This window comes from Callithrix jacchus, chromosome 7 (assembly GCF_049354715.1).
Source record: "Callithrix jacchus isolate 240 chromosome 7, calJac240_pri, whole genome shotgun sequence".
Taxonomy (NCBI): domain Eukaryota; kingdom Metazoa; phylum Chordata; class Mammalia; order Primates; family Cebidae; genus Callithrix; species Callithrix jacchus.
Genome location: NC_133508.1, coordinates 57,173,041 through 57,188,824, shown reverse-complemented (window position 1 = coordinate 57,188,824; position 15,784 = coordinate 57,173,041). Strand labels below are relative to the sequence as shown.

Genomic DNA, 15,784 nt, shown 5'->3' with positions numbered 1-15,784 from the left:
TTCTCTACCTGCTGCTTATTTTAAAAGGTACAAAATGGCTGGGTGTGATGGCTTACATCTCTGTAATCCCAGCTCTGTGGAAAGACAAGGTGGGTGGATCATTTGAGGCCAGGAGTTCCAAACCAGCCTGGACAATATGGTGAAACCCTGTCGCTACAAAAAATACAAAAATTAGCCAGGCATGGTGGTGTGCGCCTGTAGTCCCAGCTGTTAGGGAGGCTGAGGCATGAGAACTGCTGGAACCCAAAAGGCAGAGGTTGTAGTGAACCAAGATCATGCCACCGCACTCCAGCCTGGGTGACAGGCCGAGACTCTGTCTCAAAAATAATAAAATAAAATAAAAGGTACAAAGTGGGCCAAACACACTAGATCAGAAGCCAATTGTGTGTGTGCGTTCTAAGTGTCACACTCTCCGCACTGCTGCTCAGGCAGTTTCTGCTGCCTGGAACCTCCTCTCCCTTCCTGCCTCTAGGAAGCAGTCCCCTTGTGAAGTCTTTGTTGATATCCTCTAGCAGATGGGCTCATTTTTCCTGGGATTCCCATAGTTTGTTAAATTTTCTAGGGGTCCCTGGCACCCTAGTCATTCTGCTTTCTATGAGAGTTAGTGCCAGACGTGTCTCTCACTACATGGGAAGCTCTGGAAGGGCAGGGGACTTGCCCAGTCATCTTTGCTTCCCATGTTGCCCTCAGTCCCTAACCTTAGTAGGGAATTGGGTAAGTACCCTTTAAATGGAAACTAACACCGTAATGAGGCTTCAGGTCAGAGAGATCTAGACTCTCTGTCTGTACTCTAGCTGTTTTGAGCTCTATGAGCTTAGCTAAGTTGCTTAAATTTTCCAAGTCTCGATTTCCTCATCTGTGAAATGATTATAACAGTGTCCACCTCTGCAGCTGCTAACTATTCAACAAGGTGGTTTTTACCAAGTGCTTAGCACATAGTAAGTGCTCGACGTAGGGTAACAATCATTAGAGCAGTAGACCAACCGCACTTGGCCGTAGAGTCTCTGCTGACCAGCCGGGCATCCTTGGCCTGCTCCAGGATGAAGTGTGCCCCCAAGTTCTTGGCACAGTCTCCACCTTCTGGTCCGGGTCCCTCATCCTGAGAGTGGTAGAAGACAGAGCTGCCAAATTCCTGAGAGTGTAGCATGCTGTACCGCTGCCTCTTGTCCTGGAGGGAGGAAGAGAAAAGAGGGCTAGAAATGAGGCTAGATGTTAGGAAGGGCTTCCACAGGGAGCAACGGGTGTGAGCACAGATGGTGGGGTCTTCAGCTCTGAAGAACCAGCTCAATAGGAAAGCTTTTTGTTTGTTTAGGGTATTGAGATACACCTCTGTTCAAGAGATGGTGAATGGAATTATCTTTTCATAACATTTAGGTGATGTTTTTAATCATTGACTTCATTAAAAAATTGTGAATGTAATTCTAAATGCCACTCCTGTTTCCAAATAGGTAACAAAAATTCACAAAATAAACCACCTGTTCCTCTCATTCTGTTGTCCCTGATATAAACATACAGTTGACTTTAGATCAACCTAAGTTTTAACTGTGTGGGTCCATTTATAGGTGGATTTTTTTCAATAAAAGGTACACTGAATGTCAGCTTCTCTTGCTCCCCTTCCTCCTCCTCCACTTCTTCCCTCTGTCACCTCTGAGACAACAAGACCAACCCCTCCTCCTCCACTACTCAGTGTGAAGACAATGACAATGAAGACCTTGATGATGCACTTCCACTTAATGAATAGTAAATGTATTTTCTCTTCCTTATGATTTTCTCAAAAACATTTTATTTTCTCTAGCATATATTATCGTATGAATACAGCACACAATACATATAACCCACAAAATACGTGTTAATAGACTGTTTCTGTCATCAGTGAAGCATCCCGTCAACAGTAGGCTATTAGTAGTTCGGTTTTTAATGAGTCAAAAGTTGTATGTGAATTTCTGACCGCATGAGGGGGGTGGTGTCCCTAACTTCCGCATTGTTCAAGGGTCACCGACCCCCCCCATGTATAAATAACACATCAGCTTTTGGGGGTCATGTTTTGTTTTATAAAAACTTTGCCATATTACTTACACTTAGAAGTATCTTGAATTTTGCACTGAAAACATTTTGGAAATTCTGCATTTCAACTATTCTTTTGTTTGTTTGCTTGTTTAAAGATAGGCTCTCCACACTGCACCTAGGCTGGAGTGCAGTGGCACAGTCATAGCTCACTGCAGCCTCTACCTCCTGGTCTCAGGCAGTCCTCCTGCCTTAGCTTCCAGAAAAGTTGGGACTACAAGCATGTGCCACTACCTCTGGCTAATTTTTTACATTTTTAGGTTTTGTAGAGAAGTGGTCTCAGTAGGTTGCCCAGGCTGGTCTTGAACTCCTGGCCTCAAGCCATCCTACCACTTCGGCCTCCCAAAGTGCTGGGGTTACAGGTGTGACCCACTATGCCTGGCCCCAACCATTCTTTTTAGCATCTGACTACACAGTATTTTACCACCCCTTATTGTTAAGCATTCATTTTGTGGCCATTTATTTTTGTCACCATAAAAAAATGCTAGAGTAAATCCTGGGATATAAATCCATTACATCGCTTTTATTTTTATGAGATAGACTCCTAAGGGTGGGATTTCTGGGTTGAAAAGTTTGTATATCTCTAATTTTTCTTTTTTTCTTGGAGGCAGAATCTTGTCCTATCCCCTAGGCTGGAGTGCAGTGGTGTGATCTTGGCTCACTGTAATCTCTGCCTCCCAGGTTCAAGCGATTCTCATGCCTCGGCCTCCAGAGTGGCTGGGATTACAGGTGTCTGATGCCACATCCAGCTAGTTTTTTTTTTTTTTTTTTTAGTTTTCACCATGTTGGCCAGGCTGGTCTCAAACTCCTGACCTCAGGCGATCCCTGCCTCAGCCTCCCAAAGTGCTGGGATTACAGGCTTTGCCCGGCCTATCTTTAATTTTATTAGTTATTTCTAGAGTGCTTTTCAGGAAGGCTGTGGCAAGTAATATTTACACCAACAATACGTGAAGGTCCTCTTTATTCAATATCCCTACTGGTAGCAGGGCAAACTTTGCCAGTATTGAGTAAGAAAAGGAGGATGGATTTGATGACTGCATCCAGTCCCTTCTAGTGGGAGGGTCTGTTGATGAACTGGTGCCTTCTAGATCTCCCAGGAAGGCCTGGACTGTGCAAGGACTCGACCAGCATTTTGTTTGGCATTTTCTCCCTGCTGCTGAACACTCCATTCTCCATTACACATGAACCATCACCTTGATCACAGTTCTTAAAACATTTTATAACATTCTAAAATCTGGAGCTTTCACATAATGTTCCAATTTCTCCTAAAAAATTAGACACACATTTAACATAGGGCTCACATTTCTGCATGACAACACTTTGCTGGGGCTGTGTAGGGGCTGCCCGGCTTAGACAGTTTGCCAGTGTGCTAACCAGTTTGCCACATTCCTCACCACTCCTTATTGCCTCTCCACTGTGAGCTCAGTGGTAACTGCTATCCATCACAGCATTGGCCCCTTTTATTTTTATACCAAGTCCATTTCATTCATTCCACACCTGCCCAATGTCCCTAGGCATTGAGTTTGCGACTTCTTTTTTTAAAAAAAACAAGATGAGAAATACTTTAAAGTGGACAGACTCATGAAAGAGGAAAGTTAAGTGAGGAAACAGCTTCTTTGGCAATCTCTCACATTTTAGCATGAGTTTCACCTCCCTTTCGGAAGTTCTCAGCTTTTATCCCACTTCTACCACAAAGGACAAGCGAATCATCCAGGTAAAGAAATAAAAGACAAACTCATCTAAGGAGATATGAGCTGACTAGTGTGTGTGGAGAAGGAGATCGAAGTGCATTTGTTCTTGAACTGAAGTGTGCATCATATCACTTAGGGGAGATGATGTAAAATGAAGTTGCCTGGGTTTTATCCTAGGGAATTCTTATTCAACAGACCTGGGTGGAAGCTAGGGATATGCATTTTTTTTTTTTTTTTAAGACAGTCTCACTGTGTCGCCTGGGCTGGACTGCAATGGCACGATCTTGGCTTACTGCAAACTCTGCCTCCCAGATTCAAGTGATTGTCATGCCTCAGACTCCTGAGTAGTTGGGATTCTAGGTGCCTGCCATCATGCCTGGCTAATTTTGTTGTATTTTTAGTAGAGAATGGGGTTTTACCCTGTTCACCAGGCTGGTCTCAAGTTCCTGACCTCAAGTGGTCTTCCTGTCTCAGCCTCCCACAGCTCTGCATTTTAAACAAGTTCTCCAAGTGGTTCTCCTGCAGGGGCTCTTAAGAACCACATTTTTGAGATGGTGGCATCTACCTTAGCCATGTCACTGCGAGTGAATGCCTGTGGTCTGGCAACTGTAACCCTCAACTGGGTGAACTGTAAACCTGTAACTGTAAACCCAGTTCCAATGAGTTTCTAGCTGCCACAAATAGTCTTTCCAGCTAAGGATGATTTGTAGGCATGGGTTCTGGACCCCCATGGACCCCTGGAGTTTCTAGGATACTTACAGATCTGGGATTGGAGATGTGTGAGGAAGCATCACATACAATGCCATACCCCACCAGCCGTTCTCCAGGGAAGAGGGAGCTGGCACTGATGGGTGAGACCAGGACCTCAGTGGTCTTGGGGAAGACCCACTCCACAGTCACATCACTCAGGACTGGGGCCATGGCCTTCTTCAAGGACTTGACCATCTGTAGGGCAGGGTCAGAACACAGGTTGGGGGATGTGTGAGAAGAGATGTGTACAGAAGCCCATGTAAGTATGAGCTTAGTGGGGAGTGGGAGCAGGGAAGAAGGGACAGTAGGGCTTGGCTGTCCCTTGCCCAGCAGTGAGCACACCTCTGAGCTTCTTAGTCCCTAGAATGCCAGAATTGGAGAGGATTTTTGCTGTCATCTTTTCTAAGCTTAGCGTTTTTATTTTATTTTATTTTTATTTTGAGACAGAGTCTGGTTGTGTTGCCTAGGCCGGAATGTAGTGGCATGATAGCCCCCTGCAACCTCCACCTCTCAGGTTCAAGTGATTCTCTGGCCTCAGCCTCCTCAGTAGTAAGGACTACTGGTACCTGCTACAACGCCTGGCTCATTTTTGTATTTTTAGTAGAGATGAGGTTTCACCAAATTGGCCAGGCTGGTCTCAAACTCCTGGCCTCAGGTCATCTACCTGCCTAGACCTCTCAAAGTACTGGGATTACAGGTGTGAGCCACTGTGTGCCTGGCCAGTTTAGCATTTTATAAATGAGAAAATCTGAGGCTCAAAGTAGGGCAGTGACTAGGCCAAGGACACACAGGTTTGTGTCAGAGCATGGACTGAGTAATGATCTTGAGCAAGTGTATTTGCCTCTCTGGGCCTTTATCCCCTTCTGTTAAAGTGGGAGGGTGTAGCTGAAGGATTATTCGCCATACTGAATTTGAAGTATCTGCCATGTGGTAGGTGTTCAGTAAATGACAGCTATGGTCATCATCCAGACTGATTTCCTTGGATGTCCCATACTGCAAACCTGGAGAAAATGACTTTAGGGTTGTGGCAATTATAGAGGTGAGCTTTCAAATCTCCCTCCAAGAAAGACCATGCCTTCTTGCAAGAAATGCAGTTAAGTGACAGCTTCTAGATGCAGCACCCCAGCTTTTGAGCCAAGACCATATCTCTCCTTGGAAGCCCCCAGCCAATGATTCATCATGGCAGGGACACTACAGCCCAGTCATTTCAGCATGTTGCAGACTCTGATGGGCAACCTTTGCTCCAGAGCTCCCCGCTGGATGGCTGAGACCTTGCCAGGGCATCACAGTCTGAGGCCCTCTTGTCCAATTCTGCTCCCACTTTGCTTTCACAGCTGTTGGATCGTCCTCTTGGCTTGAAGAGCTTTCTTCCTGCTTCCTCCTCTTCCACCTTTCATAGACACCATCCCCAATAAGCCCCTTCACTCTTTACCCCAGCTCTGTCTCTGTTTACTGGACTGACAAGGGGATTTTCTAAGGGTTAGGTTATTTGTGTCAAATATGCAGGACATGGAAGGAAGACTAAGCTTCCTTTACTTCTGGCTTCTTTAGATTCTTCTGAGCCACCATTTGTCATCTTCAGGAATGTGGCCAGATATGGACCTCAAACACAACTCCAATCCATATAGGTGGCAGCTTTGTCAAGAGCCTCATCCTGTCCAGCAGTGGATGGAGTGTGTGTGTCCAGTGGCTGGAGACCAGGGGATCTACATCCTGGCATTGCTTCAAGAGTTGCCTGGTCTGTGGCTTGCAAGTCTCTTTGGTTCTCATTGGGGTGCAATGTGGCCCAGTGGAGAGTTCAGATTTGGGGTCACATCCCAGTTTCACCACTGAGTTGCCATATGACTGGTATGGGCCTTTGAGGTTCCGGCATCAGAAGGGACGGTGGGGGTTCCGTTGCCTACCTTGGTTTGCAGCCGCTCTCCCTCCATCAGGAACTCAGCACTGCCCTTGGACACAGATGCCAGCCCTTTCACCAGTCTGTGGCAGACGTTGGGTCCGATTCCAAAGCTATAGCACCTGAGGGAAGGTGAAAAGAGAGGCTATTACGTCTCATCTTCTCTGCATCGTTGTCTCCTGATGGGGAAAGAAACACAGCATGACCCAGCACGATCTTGGGGCTGGCCCTATCTTCAGGCAGAGGAAGAGGGAGAAGGCAGAGGGGCCATGAGGGGGCACCCACATTCACACCCATCGATTCACCCACAGACAGCCCATCAAGTCCCACCCAGCACAGAGTGGGAGTAGCTCCCTTGGCTGTGGGACCTCTCACTGGGCTGCTCTTAGGAGTCATGTGCAGAGGCATGGGTAGTTCACCCTTTCTGAACTTGAGAGGGAAAAAGGTGAACTTGAAATCAGCCCACACTATCTTGGAAGCAAAGCCCTATGGGAATTGTGGGGCCCGTCCTCTCCCTCTGGCATTTTCCACATTTCCCTTGGGCTCTGGTGCCCCAGCCCTGGCAGCCTGGAGTCACGGAACCTAGACCCGCAGCCTAGGCTGACCTGGTGGAGGAGGCGTGATTTCGCACCAGCTCCAGCACCTTCCCCGTGTTGCTGACAGCGCCGTCTGTGATCAGGAAGAGGAGCCGAGGGTGGCCTTGGTGCACTGGCTGCCTGATGACCCACTTGAGAGGGGAAAGGATGTTGGTGCCACCCATGTCGGCCTTCATTCTCTGGATGTTATCACAGGCCATGGCCAAGCTCTCCTGCAGAGAAGCAGACAGTCCCCAGGGTCACCGTATGGCACAGAGACTAGACCACCCTGGGAAGAGGCCTTTGTTTCCCTGGATCTTCTTTAAACCTCACCAGAGTTGACCCATGCTCCCAATTTCATCCCCGCCCACTTATAGGAAGAATGGGTAGCCACTCATTTGGTGTCATCCTGCTCAACAGCACCCACTACCTGTGCCTGAAATGCCAACCTGTTGTCCTTTCTGGGTTCCCCCTTACAAATAGAAGCACTCCAGGAAGAGGTAGCACATGAAACCTCTGATTCTTCAGCATACATGAGGTTTCTTTTTCTGATGAGGGAGGTCGGTGGTGTAGTGGAAAGAACACTGGACTAGGAATCTTAAGATCTGAGTCCAGAGACTGACTCTGGCCCCAGCCCCCTATGACATTTTGAGAAAATCAGTTCTCTAATCCGGCTTCAGATTTCCTTGCTCCTGGACTAACTATGTGGGTCCCAACTGGCCAAGGATGGATGTCATTTGCAGCAAGAGTAGATTCCCACTGGACACGTTCACTTCCTCCTCCTGGTTCAGGGGGATGCTATTTCAACATCCACTCTTGGACGGGACTTAGAAGCAACAGCTTGTTTGGGAGGCCAAGGTGGGTGGATAACTTGAGGTCAGGAGTTCGAGACCAGCCAGGCCAAAATGGTGAAACCCTGTTTCTACTAAAAATACGAATATTAGCTAGGTGTGGTGGGCATGCCTGTAATCCTAGCTACCTGGGAGGCTGAGGCAGGAGAATCGCTTGAACCCAGGAGGCAAAGCTTGCAGTGAGCTGAGATCAAGATCGCACCACTGCACTCCAGCCTGGGCAACAGAGTGATAGAGATTCCATCTCAAAAAAAAAAAAAAAACAAAAAAAACAAAAACAAAAACAAACCAGCAACAGCATGTATCAAAAGTCTTAAGATGTATGTATAGCTTTTGAGCCAGCGAGGCTAGGAATTAATCCTAAGGGAATAATTAAGGATGCATGCAAAAATCTACGATACAGAGAAGACTAAATAAAATGGGAAGAACTTTAATGCCCGACTGCAGGAGTTTTGTTATATAAGTCCCCATCAATCTGTGCAGTGAAGTACTAGGAAGCCATTACAATTACGTTACCGATTAATACTTACTGACATGAAAATACATGCATGATAGACTGCTGCGTTAGAAAAGTGGGTTACAGAACAGTGTGGAAGGCCTAATCGTATCTTTATTGAAAGTGTGTAAATGCACAGAACAAGGGCTGGAAGGATTTATACTGAGCTCTTAGCAGTGTCTTTTCTTCCTTTTTTCCTGACTGACATAATCACAGGAGATTTTTTTTAAATGTTGTTTTTCATATCTACATTTAAAAATTGCGAAAGGATCAATACCTATTATTCTTTTGTCATTGTTGTTCTTAAAAGTGAGGTCTCACTGTGCTGCCCAGGCTGGACTCAAAACTCCTAGGCTCAAGCCACCCTCGCACCTCAGCCTCCCGAGTAGCTGAGACTACAAGCGCCTGCACCATATATTATTCTCGTATTTTTAAAACTCATAACATTATTTTTAGTTGAAAAGTGTCCCATTTGTCTTTCCTTCCTCCCTCCTTTCCTTCCTTCCTCCCTCCCTCTCTTCCTCTTCTTAGATCTGGGTAGGATGCTCCAATTTTGAACATGCTGCTGGGGCCACAGCCTTCTTGTTTCACACTGTATCTTGAGCCTTGTGAGTTCCATTCTTAGCCCACTGCCATGCCCACTCACCCACCTATTCACTCCCCTACTTCTTATCATCCACTTCCTTAGTTCAACCTTGCATGAGTCCATCCTCCTTGTGAAACAGAGGCTTCAGTGAGTGGCAGGGCTGGGTTATGTCCTCTCTCTACCCACTTTCTGTACCTCAACTCTGCACACACACATTCTTTGCCCAAAATAGTTTGATTCTAAAGAGCGGGGGATGTTAGAAAGCTGAGATGTCAGAAAAATGTCCAAACAGAGATAGCTTCTCTTTAGTTCTCTTCCCCCCGGTGTGATCTGGGTTCTCCGTGGGTAGGCAGCTTCTGAGGCCAGCCCTAGGATTTTACCTACTTTTTTTCCCCCTTCCTTCCTTTCCTCTTCTCCCCACCATGCACCACCCTCCTGGTCCCAACCTTGCCCCCTCCTTACCTCATTGTAGGTCTGGCTGGAAGGAAAAAGGCTCTTAAATGTGGATCCAAACCCAATGATATTGAAGAGACAGGCTGGCATGAGGCTCTTCAGGGCCACCAATATGGCATCCTGGCAGGAGCAAAAGGAGTTTTCAAGATTCAAGAAGGAGCTCTTGCCACTCAGCCACCACACCCCAGTATTCCCTTTCCTAGTGCAGGAACAGCCTCCAAACGGGCCTCTACCCTCCTCTGTCTGCACCCAGCAACTCCTTTTCCCCACATCAAGAAATTTGCTGACACTGACCAGAGGCTGGACCAAAGCCGTCACCACCACCAACACCAGCACTGTCATCATCATCACCAAATTTATCCATGTAGCAGATCTGACTTCTTAAAACCTTTCTATTATGGCTTGCCAATGTGTTTGAGTAATTTTCCTTTTGCGATTGCAATTACAGGGTTTTAACTCACTAAGTAGCTGCTTTTGTCGCAAGTACATAAGTGATGTGTTGGGGAAAGTGAGCTTCCAGGACTCCCCTCTGGACCACATTAGAGCGATGATCATAAATCCTCTCTAAAGGGAAAGTGGTTCTCAGACAAAGCAGCTTTGAGGGTGGGAGTGAACAGTGGGAGGAAGTGGACAAACATTTCATAAGCAATAGTTCTGCAAAACTAGATTATAATACTATGTAAGACTACAATATAATAACTGTATCGCCAGTTCCAGTTAACTTCTTGCTGATCCCGAGAGGTGGGGAGAGCCACTCCCTGCTATTAAAGCAGAATTGATGTCTAAGGGAGAAAAGTGGCCTGGTCCAGGTCACGCTGTTGATGGAATGGCTTCTGGCCCTCTGTGGGACCTTCTGCATCAGACTCAGCCTAACAGTCACCACCCAAGGACGCATGCTCAGGGGCAGTCTCTTTAGCTCATATTTGTCACATACATAGGACGTTCTTTGCATGCATCACCTCACTGATCTTCACCATAACCCTCAAGGCAGGTACACTACTATCCCATTTTATAGAAGAGAAGATTGAGGCACAGAGAGGTGTTCGTTAGCATCCAAAGGGTAAATAATGGAGTCAGGACTCAAAGCCACCTCACTTTCCCTCCAAAATCTATAAAGACTAAACATAACCCTTGTAACTATGCACCACCAGGAGACCTCGATGAAAAAGAAAACAGCACAACAAGGGAGGTGGAGGTGATGGTAGACGCCAACTTGATGATGATGATCATGATGGGGATGATGGTTATAATACAGTGAAATAATGATAAATACGAAGCTACTACTACGTGCTAAACATTCTAAGTCACGTCACCCCTCCGAGCCTCAGCCTGGTGCATAGTAAATATTCAGTAAATTGTTATCATTATCAACCCAATGGGATCTATATTAATATTAATAACCCTATTTTACAGATAAGGGAACTGAGGCTCAAGACAGCTAAGGAATTGCACTGGGTCACAAAACCTGAGACTAATGACTGAGGCTTTAAAAACACAGCTCTGAGATTTTTATTCATTTGGCTCTGCCTTGGCAGAGGAATGAAGGTCTGTGTTCCCCTGGCCCCCATGTCCTCCATCTTGTTTACCGATGGTACCCCAGGGATCTCAGCATGGCTTCAGGGAAGCTGTCATACTTCAGGATCTAGAAGGAGACAGCTGCAAGTGGATTCTGGCAACTTTTACACCACATAGATTTCCGGGCTCCACATATTCACACCCAATCCCATCCCCCTCCCCAAACATTAACATTAAACATTAACATCATTAACATTAACATTAACATTCTCTCTCTCTTCATTGCTTGCATCAATACATTTGGTTTCTCTACAAAAGAAGTCAATGTCTGCTTATTTTTTCATTAGTCATGAATGCATCTTCCTGCTAGGAGGAGATTCTGCTGATCCATACAGATTGTCTCTGCTCACACCTATTAGAATTTTTAAAGCCACGTTTTTGGCAGCAAGTGGTAGCTGAAGAATGAGACCAGCTGCAGGAAATTAAATTGGCTGGACTTTCCCCTTTGGCATAGGCTGTTTGGATTTCTATTTTCCCCCTCCTCCCTGAGCCTAGATTTTCCTAAAACGTCAACCCATGGGTCACAATTAATGACCCAAGCAAGCTTCACAGTGCCCTCATTGTCAGTGGGGAAAGGGATGTATAGCCTGAGTAATTTCTGTGCCTTTCTCTAAAAGGGTCGTGTTTAGCAGGATGGATGGCACCAGTGCAAAGCCATTTGTGAAGGAATGACCTTGAGCTCAGTGAGCTGAACTGGAGAAGGGCAGGAGAGATTCCAAGAAGAAAGATGACTAAAAGGACAGCCAGAGAAAGTTATTGTCAGAGAATTCTGGAATGCAAAGATTGGACAGGACTTGAGCCCAGGAAGTGGATTTCCATTTATGAACCAATTCCATTTAACTGGTAGTAACCACCTGGAACACTGAGATGAGAAGAATGTAGACTGAGTCTAGCCTCAGCAGAAAAAAAAGTCATGATCAATTACTCATGTCTACCTGGGCTCAGGAGAGGGGAGTGGAGGGACATGTGACGTATGTTCACTCTGCCTGAATTGATCCTTCCTTCTCACTTTATAGAACGGATAAATGAAGCCCAGAGTTGAGAATCAACTCGTCCACAGCCACGGAGCCAATCAGTGGCAGAATTGATCCTGGAACCCAGGTGTCGCTCTTGGCACGATGCCATGCAGCAGAAATGACATCATCAGAGAAGAGAATTTTTTAGTGGAAGAGTATCCATCATTCTCCATAAGCAATGTAAGGAAAATGAGCTGTGAAGCAAGAGCTCCCTCACTAGCCCTGTGGTGCTGGGAAAAGCACTTAGCCTCTTGGGGACTCAGTTTCTTTACCTGGAAAATGGAGGGAAAATGGACTAAATGTTCCCTATGCCATGTTTTAGGTTTATGCTTCTGTGATGCTCTAGGGTAACTGAGACATCTTATGAACTGATGTAGCTGTGGAATGGGATACAGATGGCCACAGAGGCCTGAGGTGGGCTTCAGCACTCCAGCACTGAGGACAGCTTCTCATTCCAATGTTTGCCTTTGATGGTGGGCAGGCTGGGGAGGGAGGTGCAATCAGCCCTGCCCCCCTGTGTCATGTGGCCTCAAACAGGAACTTGGGTCCCGTGAATGACTTCTCTGTCATACTTCAGGACAATTGCAGCAAGCCTGCAGACATAGCTGGCCTCCCAGATCTCACCCAACCTTCCTCTCCTTGCTGAGCTTGTTGCCCTAGAAACAACAGCTTGGTCTGGGAAAGATGAAATTTCAGGTGATGACAGAGCCCTACTCTGCTCTTGTCCCTCCTTCCCTGATCTCCTGAACTCAGTTATCCTTTACCTGGGTCAGTAAAGAGATGGAAGGCTTTTTTATGCATAAACACAGAGCTAGGCCCCATGGAAAGAGAGAGGTGAGATGATAGATGGCCCTTGCCCTAAATGCGTTCCTAACTCCAGAGAGAGAGAGACATCCGCCCAACCAAAAATACAAGGGGGTGTTGGATAACGCCACGATCGAGATGAATAATCTCCTGGGTGTGGGGCGGGGGGCAGGTGAAAGTCATCTGGACTGTGAGGGCTACGGTTCTATCACTGTTTCTTCCACACTCCTGAGGAGCTCTCCTTAGCAGAGAGACCAAGCTCCCACGCATTCTGATTGGCTCGCAGGCCTGTGCTCCTCACTTGACTGTCAGCTCCTTGAGGACAGGCACGGTGTTTACATTCTCCTGTTTTTCCAGATGGCCAAGGGCAAGGCTTGGCACCTATTAGGCATTTAAAAAACAGATTCAGAAATCTTTTCCACTGAATTCTACACATTCCTTGATGGCAGGGGCCATGTCCACTGAAGCTCGATGTCAGGTGGTGGGAACAGTCAGGTAGACATGGGTTTAATCTCAGACCACACTGGCTAAGTGACCGTGAGCAGGTGACTGAAACTCTCAGGATCAGTTTTCCTAATTGGAAAATGGTAAAAATGGGATCAAACTCATAGGATTATTGTCTGGGTTAGATACCAAGCTGTGCATTAAGTGGCTAGTACCGTATCCAACACACAGCAGACCCTTAGCAAATGTTACTTCCCTTCCTCTCTTCGCTGTACCCTGCTCCACTCAGTATCTTCTGGGGTGTTTTAGCTAAAGTTTGTGGAGTGCAAAGGACAGCTATGGATGACTTCATCCCTTATAAATGGATGCCAGCTCTGCCTCCACTCACACCGCTTCATGTTTTTGGTTTTTTTTTTTGTGGAAGCAAATGGAGTTTGGGTGTCTCTGTTTAAACTGATTTTTTAAAGTTGTTTCTTGGAACAGACAGTGCTGAGGAAGATGGGCTAGGGGTGCACAGCTGATTTGCCCTGGAGCCCTGGGCCCTGGGGAGGGGTCCTCTCAGCAGGTACCTTGACGCGGTGCACGCTGATCCCGCTCATGCTGCTGCTCCTGTCAATGAGGAAGATGAACTCCCCCTGGGCCTTTCTCAGGCTCGGCTGGACTGACTGGAGGTCAGGACAGAAGTTGAGCATGATGACGGAGTGGTGGGGAATGTCTTTGTGGAGGCGTCTCCGAATGATTTCTGTCTGGAGGAGAAAGGAACACTCTGATTGGGCAATCAGGGGACCAAGAGGTGCTCCTGGGGGCTCACGCTGGTCCCCGTCACTCACCACACATCCATATCCAGCTCAGGGTCTGCATGGAAGACTTCCGGGCTGACCGTGCTCAGCTCCTCTGCTTGCTAAAACTTCACAGGTTACAACAGCAAGCATGGACTTTGCAGGCAGAAAGACCTAGATTTGAATCCCAGCTCTGTCACCATCCAACTGCGTGATATGGGGGTGAGTCCCTCCTCTGGGTCTATTTACCCATGTGCAAAATAATGTCCACTTCTCAGGGTGGTTGTGAGGATGAACCAAGTCAGCGCAGACATGGGAAGCCCCTTGGTTGAATACGGTCTCCCGTGTTTCCACTCGGTATGTAACCTGCTCCCTGGTTCCTCTTGGCTGTGACCTGGGTTTCCCTGATTTACTGATTCTCTCCCGTTGTTAAATTCCTACTCAGTCTTCAGATTCTGCCTGCTTGGAAAGCCTTCCCCAATTTCCAGGTGGACTTAATTACTTAGTTTCCTCATCCGTGAAATGAGGACAAGAAGACACACCTCACTGAGTTGCTACATGGGTTCAGGGCACTTGTGAAGCTGGCTGCTTGGCAGAGAGCACTTGTCTCTAAACAGCAGCCGTCATTGTCGCTGCCACTACTCTGCTGGTCCTGGAGGCCCATGCACTTCCCACACTGAATACAGGTTTGCTCTGATCTCTGCCTCCCGCCAAATTGTTTACTATTATACTTGAAGGCAGGTCATCCCTTAGCCTCTTTTACATCTCCGGAATGTAACAGAGGGCCTGGTCCAGAGACGGATAATTAATTAATTATTTATTTTAGAGATGGAGTCTCATTCTGCCGCCCAGGCTGGAGTGCAGTGGCATGATCTCGGCTCACTGCAACCTCTGGCTCCTGGGTTCTAGCATTCCTCCTGCCTCAGCCTCCTGAGTAGCTGGGACTACAGGTGCATGCCGCCATGCCTGTCTAATTCTTTGTATTTTAGTAGAGATGGGGTTTCACCATATTGCCCTGGTCTCAGGCAATCCACCCGCCTCAGTCTCCCAAAGTGCTAGGATTACAGGCATGAGCCACCTCACCTGGCCTGGCAGTTTATCTTTTTATATGGCCTCCTAGCTGGCCCTGAGGCCAGGGCCCTCCCCCTTGCTTCTCCCCCTCCACTCCAAAAAGAGTTTCATTTCCTTTGTTTTCATGCTGCTTTCACTCTTCACTCAGACTTTCTCTCTCTGTCCCCTTATCTGGCTGTCTCTGTGTATACGTGTCTCTGTATCTGTTTCTCAGTTTCTGTCTATTTGGGTTCCCTTCCCAACTCAATAGATGACATCACCACCCACCCAGTTGTTCAAACCAAACACCTAACAGTTGTCCTCTGTTCCCCTCTTTTCCTCACTCCGTGCATTCCATCCTGCAGCAAAGCATTGCCAGTCCTGCTGCTAAGACTCAGCCTGAACCCGTCCAAGTCTCTCTGTCTCCACTGCTACCACCCAAGTTCAGGAGAGGACCGTCTCTCTCTGGACTTTTGCAATAGTCTCTTCCTGTTCTTTGTCTCACTTTTATCTCCCTGGGGTCCATTCTGCAGAGCGACTCTTCTTGTCATTCTCTTGTTCAGGCAGTGCCCTCCCTGAACACTCTGAACCGTGGTTTAGGAAGCCCCCTGTGGCCTGACCCCTGCCTACCTGGCCACCTCCTCTTTACCAACTCTGCTTCCTACATTTCAGCCACACTGGCCTTCTTCCTGGTTTCCAAACAGGTCACATTGTTCTGCTTCCTGCTTTTCCCCCCTTGCGCCCTCTCCACCC

At 47.2% G+C, this 15,784-nt stretch overlaps 1 protein-coding gene across 3 annotated transcripts in view; it reads right to left on the bottom strand.

Annotated features, from left to right (window-relative positions):
- Nucleotides 1-15,784, bottom strand: part of VWA5B1 (von Willebrand factor A domain containing 5B1) — a 67,052-nt gene that overhangs the window by 20,832 nt on the left and 30,436 nt on the right. For all 3 annotated transcript variants that reach the window (XM_035307999.3, XM_078330621.1, XM_035307997.3), the window contains exons 8-13: nucleotides 13,772-13,948; nucleotides 9,373-9,483; nucleotides 7,008-7,210; nucleotides 6,410-6,524; nucleotides 4,515-4,700; nucleotides 985-1,168 (exon numbers count right to left, since the gene is read on the bottom strand). In XM_035307999.3, the coding sequence (XP_035163890.2) occupies nucleotides 985-1,168; nucleotides 4,515-4,700; nucleotides 6,410-6,524; nucleotides 7,008-7,210; nucleotides 9,373-9,483; nucleotides 13,772-13,948 (976 nt within the window). The remainder of the gene's footprint in view (nucleotides 1-984; nucleotides 1,169-4,514; nucleotides 4,701-6,409; nucleotides 6,525-7,007; nucleotides 7,211-9,372; nucleotides 9,484-13,771; nucleotides 13,949-15,784) is intronic.